Genomic DNA, 16,923 nt, shown 5'->3' on the forward strand with positions numbered 1-16,923 from the left:
TTTTACCTCGTGCAATAGGCTTAAGAAATGCATAAACTTGGTTGTCAGTTTACTGAAGTGGAAGTGATATGTAAACCTAGGTACCTGTCTCATTAAGTGTTACTAATTTATAATCTGTGAAAATACTAATTTTGTTGTTATTGTTTATGGGTTTTGTTTTTATGATTGTTTGTTTGTTTTACTTTTCACAGTATGATCTATGGATTTTTGATTGATCCTACTATAGAAACAGAAAGAATACATAGAAAAAACCTCAAGATGTTTGGATTTTTAAAGTCTTGGATGGAAATTATAAGAAGTTAATTTTCATCTGGATATAATATAAAGGTGTCTGTTTAGATTAATTTTCCACAAATGTGGAAAAGCGTAGCTTAGAGAGCCTCTGTGCAATCATGCCTATTTGTAGTTAAGCATGTTTAAATAAATTGTACATTTGCACATTTGGCATTTACAGCATGGCTTATATAGACAGAGGAGAGAAGTGACAATAGTGAAAGAGTAAAATAGGCTGGCAAAATGACAGAAAAGTTATTAAAACAAATAAGCCTTAATTTAAAGTTATTGCTACCCTGCATACAGTATGGTGTTATATTCCTTCTGAACTCTTGCTTTTCTTCTTACTTGTTCATTACTTCACTAAGTGTTCTTAGCTGATCACACCTATCAGTTTTCATGTATAGCTTTATATTCAGTAGTTTTCCATTTTGTGTAGGCGTTTGATGCAAAGTTGTATACATTTTAGAGAATTAGACTTTTGAATTTTCTTTATATCCTTTTTTCCTGTGTCATTCCATGTAGTTTTCAGAGATCATGAGTGTGTTAATATTGAAGTGCTTTAGTGGGATCACAGGCTGCAATTACTTTTCTGCTGAGTGATTTACATAGACTGCAGGTGTAGAGATTTGCTACATATGAGCTTTGTCATACAGGGCAAGACTTCTTGGATCTTACATGGAATTTTTTGCATTTAATGTAGGAAAACAGCTTAAGACAGTGAAATAGTGCATGTATCTTACTTCCTTCATTTAGAACATTCAAAACTTCTTGACATTTTAGTAAGGAAGATCCCCTTCTTTCTTTAATTTAGGATTTTGAGGCTGATACATTAAGCAACCAGAGACTAGTATTCTTATCTCTCTACATATACCCTAGATTTGTATTTACCTGTCTGACAGTAACAGTTCTAAAGCAGCCAAATGCCTGCACTGGATCAGGTACTCGGTGTGGAGATGATACTTTCATAGAACATAAGGGGCTACCCTGTGTTTGTGTTGGTTTTATTTTTTACCTGATTTAACAAATTAGATGTTTTCAGTTATTTCAGAAAGGAACTACAGGATGAAAAGGAAATCCAGTGACACATGTTTATTTTAGTTCCTATTCTTCTTTTGAAAGAACCCAGTTATCCAATAGATACAGCAGGCTTTAGTGTTTCCCTCCCATATACTGCTGGTCTGTATGTCCTGTATGTCTGTCTTGCCTTCCTAAGTAAGGCTTTTATAAGTTTGGGGGTCAGTTTAGAAGAATTCAGACCATAGCCATGGTTGAAAGAGTGGCACAGTATGTGTTAAAACAGGCCCAGCTTTTCCTCTCAAATATTTATTCATGTGATAGTTTGTTTTTCTGGCAGATCAAGACACAATCTGGTTTGGAGAACAACCAGATTAGATTTTTTCCATCCTTCCTAAAGCAAAACAACCTTTCCCTTTTAAGAAATAACCTTGAGTTTCTCATTTATTTAAAATGTTCTTAGTTGTTAACAGGTTAATATTTTTTAAAGTTGCAGCCTTTTAAACATCTGACACTATTCTACCAATTATATTCTCAGTAAATCTCTCAACGTGGTACATGTTTGTTGAGCAGGAAGGAAGAATACTGCATGGGATCAGAATGTTTTTGTTAGTGACAAAATGCGTTATGGGAGGACAGTCCTGATTCTGAATGTCAAAGCACATCAAATAAAGTACCTCATTAGCTTTGCCTGCTCTGCTGCTGTGGGTAGGGAAGGGTGAAGAAAAAATGGTGTGGCTTACAAGCAAAGTTGAGAGCTCCATACTTTTCTGTTCTTGCACTTAATGTGCAATGTGCTACACAAAATGTGGCTTGTAGCTCTGAGAGAGATGGGCTGTCTGGTTCTGCTGGTATTTCATAGTGTGGGTCAGTTTGTTTGCATTAGTTTTGTTTTGTTTTTACCCTTGTGTCCCTCCTCTCTCCATTTGCTCTAGGAAGGGAGTGGATCAGGCTGCAGAATTATGCTTTGCTCCTGCAGTTGTGGAGTAAGGGCTGAATGCTCTGTTGGTGCTGTGGCACTGCCTGTTCCCCACGTCCGATCCTGTACAGTGCTGACAGGAAGATGATAAACATTTGCTGTCCCTTGACATGAGGAGACAGTCAGAAACATAGTTTACAGTTTATAGTCTCTGCTGCTTGAATTATGTCCAGCAAGAAGACAGACTTTGCCAAGAATGGAGTAGTGCCTGAACTAAAGTATTTTTAGGCATAAATATATGGTGGTGTTGTTTTTAAGCTGGTTGTTCCATTTAAAAATTCTTTTGATTTAAGAAAACATGTAATGGAAATGTGTTTTGACAATTGTTAGGATCATTGATCATTTGTTCTTAGGACTTCTGCTCCTATCATTGCCCCTTCAACAGGAAAATCACTTCTGTGTCTTTCGAGACAGTCTTATATATAAATTTATTTAAGAGAAATACTTACTGTTTGTCACTATTATAATAGCAACAAAGACTACTATTGCACAGTGAGAGGATAGCAGAACTCCCGCACTGCAACCTTGCCTAATTAGGTGAAACTTGATCTAGCCTATCTTGTTCCTGTCACAACTGTGGCCTGTCTTGTTTCTTTAGAACATCTTATCACTGCTCGTCATTACTGCCTGAATTCATGTGCCAATAGACCAAAAATACTCCATTTAAGTAGTTTTTCACTGTAGTTGTTGCACAGAAACTGTTATTAGGTTTTAGCTTTACATAACGTTTTTATATTCACTGCAATTTACAACTGTCCACATGAAGAATATTTTAAGGATGGTTCTTCAGAATATTGTAAAAGCATCAAAAGGGAAATCTTGGCTACTGAAAAAGACTGGACTTAAATCTAAACAGTGGACCAAGGACAGAATTATAAAAAAGAAGGTGGGACAACATTGTTTTTTTGTTTATTTGCTGTAATCTTAAGCAGTTTTGGATTTCTTTTTGTAAAACCAAACAGTGACTATTTATAATGGATTAGAGTGTGTGTATGTGTGTGATTTTTTTTACTCAAACATCAGGAATTTCTGCCTTATTTGAGTTTCTTCTGTGTATAAAATGCCTGAAAGTTTTAGTTTTACCTTGCATAGCTTGATTTATTATTATTAGTTTTTGATTCAGCCAAAGTGGACTTCCAAGTATAAAACAATAGCTTTAATTTTTAAATCTGCCACCTTAAAACTAAAGAAATGTTTTGGAAAGAGTTATTCCACTCTGATGGAGGGAAAATTCTGCTGGCTTGCCTGTTGAATCCCCAAGGATGTATTCACTTTTCATTTACTATTTTTTTACTAAGTCAGATAACATCTTTACATCTAAGATTGAATGGCTGGTATTCCCTGAAAGCAATGTACTAAACAATCAGTATTTTGTTAATACTTCCTGCTTAGTGGAAGAAAGCTATGGTAGTACTTTCTGCATTCATACTACTGAAAATAAAGGAGAGAGAATAGTGCTGGTTCCATTTACAACACTACATATGGTTGTGTGTCTATAGATTTTGTAGAAATTGTTTCTTGTTTGTAAAATGATTAAATTTTCATCAGTGCTGCAAATCACCTTTATTATTTGACAAAAAGCATGATCTTTAGTAAAAATACCATATTGATTGGTTTTGGTTTGGTTTGTGGTTTAGATTTTTTTTGTTTGATGGGGTGTCTTTTTCATATTTTGTTGAACTGTTTGTAAAAGAAAAGATACAAATGCCTGTCTTTGTATTGTATGCTTTTTCAATGGGATGATTTTTCAATGCAGTAGGTAGGTCAGGCTTTTCTGGAATTCAGTGGATTTTGGATGACTTTGCTGTAGCTGTTGTGACAAGGTCGAACACAAGACCATAGAAACATCAGCACCTCCCTGTCCTTAACCTTGGCCAAAGTATTTTTTTATAATTTGAGAACATTTGGTTCTATGGTACAAATTCAATGGGACACTTCTGATTTTGAAAATTGTTTTCTTTCAGGAAAATTGACTGAAACCTTCACACTGAGCTCTGCTCTTCACCTTTGCCTGGTGTTGTCAGACTGAGCTTTCTTTCCAAGTAAATTGCAGTGTTGCCAATTCCAATATGCAAAAAAGCTTGAATAGGACTTTCCTCCATATCCCCACCTAGTAAAAGTAAAATACTACATTTTTTGTCTTTCTTGTCTATCCTCTGCTTCTCAAGTCTTGGTGGAGGGTGTCCTTTTGTGTGGAGTTTGGGGTTCAGGGGGTTTTATGTGTGTGTGGTTTTTTTCTGGTTTGGGTTTGCAAGTGGGGTTTTTTTGTGTTTGCGTTTGTGTGTGGTTCTTTGGTTTGGGTAGGGGTGGTTTTTTTTAAACCTTTCATTTTAGTGAACAAAACTTTTTTTTTCCCCTGACTTTCCAGCTGAGATTATTATGTAATAAAAGGATCTCTGAAGCTGAGTCATCTTGAATTCATTTAGTTTTGGTTTTAATTTATTGCCTGTGTGTACTGCAAATTTTACAGCACTGCAGTTATGTTGTTCTTCAGGCACATCTTCCATTAATGATTTGGAGAATAAAATATTTAAGAGTATTTTTAACATGTTATTCATATCTCATCAGTTGATGAAATGGAATGGGCAGCTTATACTTTAGGACTGTTTTAGCTTGTGATGCATTTGAGGTGTGGCATACTGGTTGCCATGTCAGATATGAAAGATTTAGATCTCTGAATATTAGAACTAAGTGATATATGGGATGTTGTACAATGAGATGCAGTTGTAGTGCCACAGTGATTCCTCCATCCTTTTCCTGAGGTGCTATGAGGCCACACCTGACCTTGTACTGGGGGTCCCCACATAAAACTGAACCGTTTGGTTTGGAGGACCCTGACCTGAAGACGTGAAGAATAGTGAACTATGAGCGTCATGTTCATGTTTTATTAAATAGAGCTGGTGGGGTTTATGGACAATTGGAAAGATCACTGCACCAGTGCAGCCTTGTTTTGATCTGGAGTCTTGCTGTCCTCCAACCTTTTGACCTTTCCTTTGTATTAGTAATATTTTGTGTATTTGCAAATGCAGCAACTGCTGCAGTTTTCTGAGAGTGTAGTAGGAATCCATTGTTCAAGAAATTCTCATATTTATAGGCCTTATCAACTTCCAAAATCCTTTGTTATATGTGGGCTATTTGCTAGTTTCTTAAATAGATTAATTTTTTTTTTACTTTTTAATTAATCAGCATAAAATTTTGATAGCTGATTTTATTGGTTTGTTTCAAGGTGCTTTAGATAAATCTCATTGAAATTAGGCAGGTAATACTAGATGAGGTTTGTCATTCGAAGATTCACAGAAAAAAAACCATTCCAGAATATAAGAAAGGGTAGCTTTTCTTATGAATGAAGACAGCAAGTATAAAAAAACCTCTGGAACTTCTTCAGAGCTGCTTGATTTGAAGATCAGTCTTCTGCTCTTGGTTGATAAGACTCATTTGCAATAATCCCATAAGAAATCATATAATGTGAATTTTCAAGGTGAGAACTTAAGTATTGAATCGTCATGAACATTGTAAGCATCAACTGATCAGAGCAGAAAATCTTTCAAGACAAGTCTCCAGCTTCCACCTTTTAATAATAATTGTGTATATCCTGAAAAGATAGCATAGAGCCCACTGTCTTCTAAACAATGAAAGAAAGCAAAATTTCAGAGCCTTGTTTTGGGGATAATAAAAGTCCATTTTTAATCTATGTTGCCTGATGGAGAAATGTTATCAGCCAGAACTTGTTAGCGTACCTAGAATTATCCCTGTGTTCAAAAGTCTCTTACGTGGTAACCGGTGTCTTGACAGTCCTTTGGTAGAATTATTTGCGTCAGGGAGCAGCAACAAGATCTCTTGCTGTTCCTCCAGATGTAGCAATTTAGGAATCAAGCCAAAAGATAATATGATGCAGGGATGTTGAACTCATTCTGTAGCAAGTGCCAAATTATATTTTCCACTAGAAAACATCACAAGAGGCATGTTTTATAGATTTCTTTAACTTCAGGCTGTGTTGCTTTAGCTGATGATGATAAATATTGCACTTGGACAGATATTCTTCTAAAATAGCAGTTTTATATGTAATGCAATCTCTTTGTTTTTTTCTGTTGTCCCGTTTAAGCTATACTCACTTTCCCCTGCTGTAGTCACACGTTTACTGCCCACCTTTTAAATTTTATGTAAACCTCTGCTCCTGCTTGATTTTAGCAGAACTGTCTGAATCTAAAACAAGGCATTTCAATGTTTTAACAAATAACAAACAGCTTCCCTAAAGATAGTGTTTGGAGATCTGGCAGTGGTTCACTCCCATGGATTGACTCTGACTTCTTATATAGCAAAAATGTAGCCTAAAATCTGATGCAGGATTATAATGCCTAAATGATGTCACTCTTCTGTCCTAGGCAGATACTAGAAACATAACATTTGTTAGGTCAGTTGTTTTTTTAGCCCTGTTGATATCTTGCTTCTCACAGCCTGTAGTCTGTGGGTTGTTTTTGTTGTTTACACAAGTGAACTCTTAGTTGCTATTGTTTTCAGTAGGTATTGTTTTCCTAGAGCTCTGAAAGTCTTTCAGTTAACTGCTGTGTACCTTCCATTTAACAGTTTGTGGATCTGGCTTGCTGATGATAGTTGCTGTCTCCTTCCTTTAACAAAAATGCTGACTTATTTCCCTGCCACTGCAGGAGTAAGGGGCTTCAGATTCCAGACCTACAATGATGCTGTAGCTCTTTTTCTGTCAAAGAAAAGAAAGTGTCCTAAGTATCCCCTCAGCAAATAACTACCAGACAGGTGAAGGTTTTGGACACCTACTGTTGCATACGACAGCTCGTGAAGGGGGCAAAGGCAAAATCCTGGAAGTCCTGAGAGGAAATCTCTGTGGTTCTGTCAGTTCTTTAAGCCTTCACAACATGTAGGCCCTAAACAAGATTTCCCTACATTTTTATAAGATTTTTCTTTTAAATCTTTACTTCTACGTTTTTAAAAGAGGAGTTAAACTCCTCTATAAGAGGAGTTAAATACTTAATTAAAATTACTCCTGTGCTTCAGCAAAAGAAGTAATTTTATGCACAACTATTGTCTGACAAGTTCCTGGCTGTGATTTCTGTGGGCAGGTTGTCTAGTGCAGAGCATGGTGAAGGTGGATCTCAACATGGATCCATTTTTTTTCTCAGTGATTGCAAAATAGCAGGTTAATGTAAATAGCGTATGAGCTGATGCAAAAAAAAAAAAGCTTTTGTGAGATAAGTATACTGAAGTACATTTAGGCAACATGGACTTTTCAGATTTGATCAAAATCAAAAATATTGACCATAAATAATATGACCTTGTTCATATTTTTGAGTAACCTCATGAATGCTTGAATTTACCAGTAGTAAAATTTAAGGTTTTAATGTTTATTAGTAACCCGTAACTGAATTACATTTTTTGTGTCTGAGATTCACTCCCAGTCTTGTGGATTCTTTTGCAGGCCATATGGAGGCAGTTGGCTTCAAATTTCAAAGTATAGTAAGAAACGATTGGTTTCACAAGTCCACATTTTGGCAGAAAATTTTGCTCATTTTTTTATTCTGTGCAAGCTGAAGTCTGTTGGTTGCACTGCCTTTGTGAATTTTAGTAATACAGTCAAAAGCATCACTGGGCTTTAAATTTTGTCCTGAACTCTAAGTTTACACAGTGTGATGTGAGTAGGATGTGAGGAAAGCTGTTTAGAAATATGGAAATTGATTGCAGTAATTTCTCACCCCAAATATGGGGAATGGATACAAGAAGATTTTAGAGGAAAGAAATCCTCTAGTGAAAACCACAGTAATTGATAGTAAATTTGCTGTATGTCCTGATGTGTTAATTTGAATTAAGGCTCATAAGCATGCTGCAAGAAATTCTTCAACATATTTATTTTTAAAAATAACAGCTTCATTCTGAAGATAAATAATTATTGGAAAAGCATGCTGGTGAATAACTTGTTGATTAGATGGATTTGAAATGTTTCTTATTAATATAGAGAAGTTAAATTGTTTGATCTTACTACTATTTTTCTGGGGTTTCCACATAATAACATCAGAGATTTATTTGGGATTTGTTTCTTCTGAAATCCCAGTAGTATAAAGAAATACTCATAACTTGAGTCAAGAAAGGATCCTTAGGTGGCTTTAATTCAAACAGCTCTGTGGTTATAATTTCATAGTCTGTGGTTTTTTTAAAATGTAATTGCTTAAAGTTTTACCTAATTAAGTCTGTAATTATAAAAAGGGCTGTGTTCCTACTGCAACAAAAATTAAAACTCCACTTTAATGCTTGAAATGTACAACTACAATTTCTACAAGTGTAGCTGATGGAAATTTTATATAATAGCATGAATCCCAGGCAAGCAAACTTGCATGAGATATTTGATAACTTGTAACTTTTTTCCTGACCATTCTACATGCAAAGTTGTGCATATTAATAGATCTCATCACCAAAGGGATGATTTTTGTAAGTATTCACACTTTGCCTCTTATTCTGTAATTTTTCTAGTAGCTGAAATCCTAGTCTTACTCAAAGTTCTTATTTGATTGATGGGATGATGACATTTCAGTAAGATATGGATTTGGAATTTCCACTCAAAACTCTATTGTAGCAGCAAACTCCTGGGACTCCTGAGTTAGCAAAATGAAGGACAAAAGTTGTTAAAATTCTTGGGACATGCTGAGGTCTCTACTATTCTAGAGAGATTCACTTTGAACAAGTCTTGTCTTCACTGATTGTTCTGATCTTGCAGTTGTAGGCACTGCTAAAAGCTCTGAAATGGCAAAGCACTGCTAGGTCATGAATGAATGTTTAGGAACTCTTTGTTAGGGGAAAATGCATGGTGAGAAGATAATGCCTTCCAGTTCCTGTGAAACAGAAGGATTAAAGTTGACATTTCTATCAAAAATTGTTTTGTACTTTAACTTCATTGTGTGTCAGCCTTGTATTTGAAATGTCTGTTCAGTGATCTGCTAGAAGAGAAGAGAAGGGTTTTTTGTTTGGTTTTTTTTCTTGTTCATTTGCACAGTGAAGTTCTAGGCTGGTTTAAAGATGGAAAAAAAAAGGCAAAGGGAGAGTCTAATATGACTAAACAGTAGTATGTGACTATAGCCATATTAAATATCTGGTGTTTTTTTAAATTGCAGTCATATGTTTGATAATTCTTAAATTGACAAAAGTTTTAAAAAAAAATTATCTATTATCTGCTCTATCTTTAATATCATGTAGACTTTCTAAATTTGAGTCGTAAGAGTAATAGCACAAAGAGAAAAATTAATGGTTTTCATTTTCTTGGGATGTAGGGGTGTTTTTCCTTAACCTTTGGTTTTTGCTGGAGTGATCTTGCTTCTAAACTTTCCTATAGGTGTCTTTCTTTTTTAAATTTTGGACATAAAATTGCATGCAGGAAAAGTAATGATCCTCAGATCAGTTTTTGCCAGGAACTCCGGTTTTGTTCGGAAACATGGGTTTAAAGTTAAAAAATGGTTATACAGAAAATAAAAGGCCAACTGAATAGTTCGCCATTTTCAGCCACAGGACTCACTTCCTTTTTTTGTAGTAGAATATGCCAATATTGCTGTAAGAAAATAATCTTAAACTTGTTTTCAGTTCTAATGTTTCAGCATGTCCTGAAATAGTATTGTCTGATTCCTTTCTGATAGCTTAAATACCTCAATTTGGTGTGAGTAGGACATCAGGAAGTGCCTACTTATATGGACTTATATGGACAGCTGCCTGACATAGTAAATTAGCTTGGGCATCAGGCGATGGAGGTATGGGTGTACAGTTTATTTCTTCTCAATCTGCAGTGTTTTGGGTCTTGGTAGCATGAGGTAATAGTTGAGAGACAGGTAGTTCTTATCTCCACAAAATTGTTAAAGAGGATTTACTTAACTGTATGCTTTTTTTATTCACTGGCTGAAGATGAACAAGAGGTTGGGTTTTTTTCAGTAAGATTGTAGAAAAATGGTGAGGCAATGACTTTGTTCAGCAGTTAGAATTTTCTAGACCACACCTTAACTAAGAAGCAACATGCTACACATCAGCTGCTTTTGGGGTGGCAATCTAGTTTTATTCCAGTCATAAGTAATTGCACACTGTACTAGGGGAGTGTTACTTAAATAGCAAAACACAAGTAGTGAGGTCAAGGTGCATTCTAGGACAGCCAGACCAAGCTCATTTAGAAGAAAGGCCATCAGACCCATTTGAAAGATGATTTGTTTTGGTATAGTTGTGTGTAAGGCATTTAATTGTGACTAGTGAGATGTCTGCTGTGGTAGACAAGTTGAATGTATCTCTGGCACAGCTCTTGGAATCTTGGTTAGGGATAAGAAAGGGATGAACTGGATGGTTACAGAAGTCTAAGGAGACAAAACAATATTTATCACCTCACTGGCAGCACTGTTCAGCATATTAATGACTTAGACTTGTGTCTGATGTTTCTAGCCAGAACAGCAAAGGAGGATTTCCAAGGAAAATAATGAGGTTGCTTTGCAGATACATGTAAGGCATGGGGGACAGCACTGAAGAAACCATAAACCCACCTGTTTATGTTAAACACATGGAGAGTAGAAACAGGTGTAAAGGGCCAATTTGACATAAATGTCTTGATAGAGAGTGAAAAGTGATAAGAAAGAAGATTGAAAGTGAAAACAAATAAATTGTGCTTATCAGGACTGATACAGAAAGGCAGCTGGGTAAAGGCTATAGGCATGAAGGGTGATTTTTGTTGTGTTAGATGCCATGAGTGAGAAAGGCACAGCAGCAAAAAGCTGGAAAACGTTTTTTGCAAGTTTGTAAACTGACAGCATTAGCTGGACCACTTTATGGAAAAAAAACACCTTTCTCTGTTCTACATATGGTACAGGAAAAGTAGAGATCTAAGACTGAGGAAATGGTTTCTGTCAATGTCTATACTGCAGCTCAGGGTGATTAGGTACCTGTGTGTTATGATGAATGAAATCTAGGGAATCACTGGAGAAACATGGCTAAGGACAGTGTTACAGTCTTGCAGAACTTGAATTGACAGCTAGGCATTCATAAGAGCCAATTGAAGCTTGCCAATATTTCAGTTTCCTTAGCAGGAGATCAGGTCTACATAGATAAAACTATCATCTGTGTGAGTGATGCCTATTGAAATTTTTGTAGGTAACATTATTCAACTGTAGAAAGAAGTGAGATAATAAGCATGGAAAATGTTCTTGTAGGTTTATCCCTGTTTCTGTCTCCTTGAGAAACTGCAGGGATGATGAAAAGTGTCTTTTAAATAATAGATAAAGTATGGTTTGAAGAGGAAATGGATGAAGGAGAGAGACCATACTAAGAGGAATGTGTGCAAGTGTTAGACAGGGATCTGTTGGACAGAGAAGATTCGGGTAGAATACCGATTCCAAGTCCTAGGAGGAGGTCATCTATCAGCTGGGAAGTGAGATGACAGTAGTTTGGAAGCCAGCTTGGGAGGTTTGCTGTAGCTTATTTGGTGTGAAAAACACCTGAAGTGTAATGGGATACACTTGAGTTTGCATGAAGGTTAAAAAACAATAATAAACCAGAGTGAAAAGAAATGAGAATTTGTGAAAATTGGAATCAAACCATTGGTTTGGTAGCAGGAGCCATAGAGGGGAGTAATAGGTAATACCCATGTGTGTGCTGAGAAGGAAGAAGTGTAAGGTTTGGAGCTTGATGTTCACTGTGGAAAAAAGACATGATTTAGAATCCCTGAGGTGATTTGCTCATGAGTGTTAGGTTGATCCTGTTGTGTGACATTGTGTTCACATATTAAAAACTGTGAATTGGGAGATGATCAAAGAAATGCTACAATGGTTATGGTCACAATTTTACAAGATGGGTTTTGTTCAGTTGCTCGTATTTAGAAATAATTTAAAATGAGAAATAAAACTTTATCTGTTCTTTCATGTCCTAATCTTTGGTGAAGAATGTTTTTTTCATGTAACTGGTTTACTTCAGTGTGTATGCTTGGGCATACACACAGGAACTTTTGTTCCTCAGCAGCAAATTTCCAGTCTCCATCAATGCTTATTTGTATTTTATCATCATGTAGTACCTCTGATTCTTACCCATTCCCACCACAAACAGGGACAGGTATGACAATGACTTGAAATTGTAACTAATATTTCCATATATAGATATAATTAACATTGTAATAATGTTCAATATTCTGAGTCTTGCTGTGTATGTTTGAGGATATTTGTTTTGCAGCACAGTGTTTCAGTTCCTTTAGTATTACTCAACCTGTTACAAACAAATCCTTACTTAATCAAGTTTCCTTGAAGAGTGTTATGCCAATTGTTGGCTGCAGCACCTTGCTTCCTCATTAGTGAGATACCTTTCCCTGGGCTGAAACTGTGCCACCCAGCTTTGCAGAGGACAATACTGCTGCCCTCTGAGCTGAGGCAGTCAAGTGATGTGATTGAGGTACAGCAAACTTTGTCCTGGTATTGCCACAGGGACAGTGAGTTCGTGTAGTGCTTGAGATTGGAATTTATGGAGAAGTGACTGAGATAAATAGGATAACTCACATCTACAAGGCTTTCTTTCTCTTTCAGTTTGTCTGCAGAAGCAGATATATAATCTTGAAGACATAAAGCAAGTTTTCTGGGCTAGTGTTACTTTTACAGCAATAAGGAAATCAAAACCTGGAAACCATGTAAAGTCATATGATGTTAAGACATTCTGTATATCCTTTCATACCAAGAAAACAGGTCTTCCACACATATAAGGCAGTAAAGCAAGGGTCTCTTGGTATTCTCAAAAAGTTTCAAAAGTTGGGGTGTTGTTCTGAAACTGCTATTGAGTGCTATGGGGGAACTGTTTGGAATACTGGCACTAACAGCTTTGTTAACCTGGTGTTGTTTAATTTAAGTTACTTAATTTACTTACATATTGCACGTTCTTTAAATTTAACTGTGGAGGGAAAAAGAGGAAAAAAAGTGTTTTCTCTTTCCCCTGTGGCTAGAAGAACTAGGGGGTTTAAATGGTGGTAAGGAAAACTTTAACTAGACTTTAAGAAACTTCCTCTTGCAACAGGAATCCCTGGATTTCTGGGGTGGATGGCTTAGGGAAGTGGTGGAATTTCCATTATGAAAGGCTTTTCAAAACAGGTTAGACAAGCATCTCTGCAGAATAATGCAAGTGTAGTTTATCCTGCCTGAGGCCAAGAGACTGCATTAGATGACCTCTTAAGGTTTCTTCTAAGCCTGTTGGTTTATGTTCATATATGTGACTCTTTCTTCTTAAATACGAGGTCAAATTCCACTAGTAGATTCAACATCAGTCACTTGTTATATAGCCATAGTCACTGAATATTGATACTGTCTGAATCTTCTGTTGGAGGAACAATAATGTTTTGAGCTGTTTACAGTGGGTGGTTACAGGCACTTTCATTATTATCTGTTGGCTGCATCCTGTAGCTTCTTCTAGCTTGTATTATAGCTTTTACCATGGCTTCCTTTATGCTGCTGTTGGAAAAGCTCAGGGGTGAGTTCTGGTATATTTTCAGTTCTGGTTGACTGCTTCTTGTGTTGAAGTGTAGGTACTTGAAAACTTCAGGACACAGCATGCAAACTTGGCAGGCTGAGGGAAAGTAGAAACCTGGACTGAAATAGCCTGGAGGACTGACGAGACTGAGAGCTTGTAGCCTGGGCTTTCTTGGAATTTGTCCTGTGTCTATTTCTAAAGTAGACAGACTGCTCTTACTCAGTATCTAGTGTTACTAATGTCAGTCTCCAGTCTGGCTGATGAATGTGTCCCACAGATAAAAGTATTATGAATGTTTTTAGGAGTTGCCTATGGAAATTGGAGCACAAGTTTTATTTACCTGGAGAGTGCTTATTTAATGAAGAGCTGTTATTAGGCTCAATATGTGACGCCACATTTTATTTATGGGAAAGATCTAGCAGAACTTTCATTGCAGGTAAAGTTACTAACTTGATAATAAAGACACTTTATAAGTGTCTTTAGGGACACTTAATGTTATGGTATTTTTTGCCTTCTAAAACATGATGTTCTTCTCTCTTTTCCATCCACTGTTTACAGAACAGTGTTGTCAGTACAGATGGGAGTTAAGGTACAGAGAGAATGTATATAAAATTATTCATTTAATTTTAAGCAGTAGCTTAGGGTAAGGTGTCTTTCAGAGTATTTAGTGCATTTTAGGGATACTTGTCTTTTGAGTACATCCTGAAGCTTCTGGTTACTTTGCCAAAGTGTGAATTTATTTTCAACATTTAAATGCTATGATTTCAAGCATCTAACACAGCTGAAACTTGTTCCTTCCTTCCCAACCTTATTTTCAGACAGAACTAAAGCATTTCAACTCAAGCTTTTGTTAAAAAAAAATGTCAATTCAATGTACTGTCAAAAAAAAAGAACACAAAGGACTAAATCTTTGTCAAAGTTACAGGAAACTGAAAACAACTTTGGAATGTGGTAACCAATCCTAGGCATACATTTCCATTACAAAGGGGAAAAAAATTTACCCATAATCTTATTTTTGTCTCTCTTTTTTCTAATATTCTGCTACTTTTCTTCTTATGTCTTTCAGATGATATTAACTGTGTTTCTGAGCAACAATGAACAGATTCTGACAGAAGTTCCAATTACACCAGAAACAACTTGTCGCGATGTAGTGGAGTTCTGCAAAGAGCCTGGAGAAGGAAGCTGCCATCTGGCTGAAGTATGGCGTGGAAATGGTAAGTAAAATGTTCACTGGAAATGGATTTTAATATGTGCACCAATTATAAAAAAAGAGTGACTTCTCAATACTAATTATTTCAATTACATATTGTACTTTTTTTTTTTCTTCTAGTCTAGTAGACTTTGACACAAAGGATGGTAATTCAAATAACTGTAGAGATTAATGTAATTCTTGACTCTTTTCTGTTTTCTTCCTCAGCATGAAGCATCTGATAAAATGCATGTGTAAGGCCTGTTAGTGCTCTGTATTTGTTTTTCTAATAGGATGGAGGGTGTTTAAATGACAGCAGGGAATCTCGTGATGAAGTTTTTGCAGTCAGTGGGTGCAGATCACCACCTGCATTCTTTCCAGTCCTATTTCCTCACTGCTAGCATGTGAACACTAGCTGAAATTTAAGAAAGGGTATAGATTTTTTTTTTCCTTCTGTATCATGAATAGCAGATGCTCTGCAGACAGTGTTATGGCAGAATGGGACATATTTAGTATCTCTCATCTATTAGTAAACATTTCTTCTCAAAGATTTGCCAGCCTCTCTTGGAGCAGGTAGTAGTGTCCATATCCTATTTGTGTTGCAATCATTATTTCACAGAATCATGAGGCAGACAGTTGTTTTCAGGAATGTGTCAAAAGCCATGCATGGTAGATTGCGTTTTTAAATGGATTCTTGTAGTTGCATGTAGTACAAACCTCCAGGTTATTGTTTATCAATGAATGGATGGAAGTACAGTTGGTGGATGGGATAACAGACATGTTCATAGAATCATGGAATAGGACCATGGAAGGGTTGGGATTGGGAGGGACCTTACAGATCATCTAGTTCCAATCCCCCATTCTTATCTCTTAGTTAATTAAGTGACCCCTATTTAATGTAATTTGTTCTGTATAAAGGCTGATGAGGTCATAACTTGATACTGAATTCCTAAATTTTGTATAGAGGTGTTTTATTTTGATTGGGGCCTGTTTTGCCAGACAAACACAACAGGCATTACTCAGATTCCTTTGGAAGTTTTACATAGTGGCAGTCCAGAATATTTTTTTCGTACAAAAACTATGCTTCTTCTTTTTCTAAACTGTTCTAAGACTTTGTAAAAGGAAAAGGTACCTGAAGAAGTAATTTCCTACCTGAGTGGAAACTCAGAGTTTAGGCAAGAGTGAACTGGGGAAAGGTTAAGAATTGTATGCCTGCAATTCTAGGAAGACTAATTCAGTACACAGTTAGCAAACTTGTCTTTAAGGATAGAACTTGGAGAATGGTTCAAACATCTTCAAATTGGAAATTTAGGTTATGGAGTCTATGATGCCAAGTGCATCACAGATTTCTAAAATGGATCTGCAGATTTCAACTACACTCAGATATTCCTAATATTTTCCAATCCCTTGTCAGTGAAAGTGTCATATGTGATATTATTTATTCTTTTGCTTTCACAATACTTTGAAGGTGTACTTCTTAAAAACTGTAGGAAAGAATGTTGTCAGCTAGCTTTAAAAGGTGACTGGAAACTGGAAAAGTGATCTACAGCATCTTCCTGGAACGCTTAAACCTTGCAAACCTTGGACCTTAGAAGCACAAGTTTTCTATGATAACTTTTAAGATTGAGAAAATATTTTATCTGTGGGTGTAATACTTTATTTCTCAAAGTGTAAGATATTGAAAGCTACAAGCTTCTATAAAGTGGGAAATAGAGTTTATCCATCAAGTTGCAATGGTGAGACAAAGACTCTGAGACTAAATTTTGTGTATCTGCCCTGAGAATTATCTTTCTTTGATCCCCTTAAAGTCAGTGGAGATCTGGATATTACTGTAAATAGAATGAGGAGATGTCTGCTTTTAGTTGGTTGTTTTCTGTTAATTCTGTTAAATTTCTGTTAATCTCACTCAGTTTTCTGAAGTGGAGATCTACGTACAGACACTTAGGTGAAGGAGCAGAGACCTGTGCAGAGCTTCTACCTG

The 16,923-nt window shown here is 36.2% G+C and overlaps 1 protein-coding gene across 3 annotated transcripts in view; it reads left to right on the forward strand.

The window, feature by feature from the left end:
- Positions 1–16,923, forward strand: part of PPP1R13B (protein phosphatase 1 regulatory subunit 13B) — a 69,993-nt gene that overhangs the window by 10,921 nt on the left and 42,149 nt on the right. For all 3 annotated transcript variants that reach the window (XM_053944667.1, XM_053944665.1, XM_053944666.1), the window contains exon 2: positions 14,820–14,967. In XM_053944667.1, coding sequence (XP_053800642.1) covers positions 14,820–14,967 — 148 coding nt within the window. The remainder of the gene's footprint in view (positions 1–14,819; positions 14,968–16,923) is intronic.

This window comes from Vidua chalybeata, chromosome 6 (genome assembly GCF_026979565.1).
Source record: "Vidua chalybeata isolate OUT-0048 chromosome 6, bVidCha1 merged haplotype, whole genome shotgun sequence".
Lineage (NCBI taxonomy): Eukaryota > Metazoa > Chordata > Aves > Passeriformes > Viduidae > Vidua > Vidua chalybeata.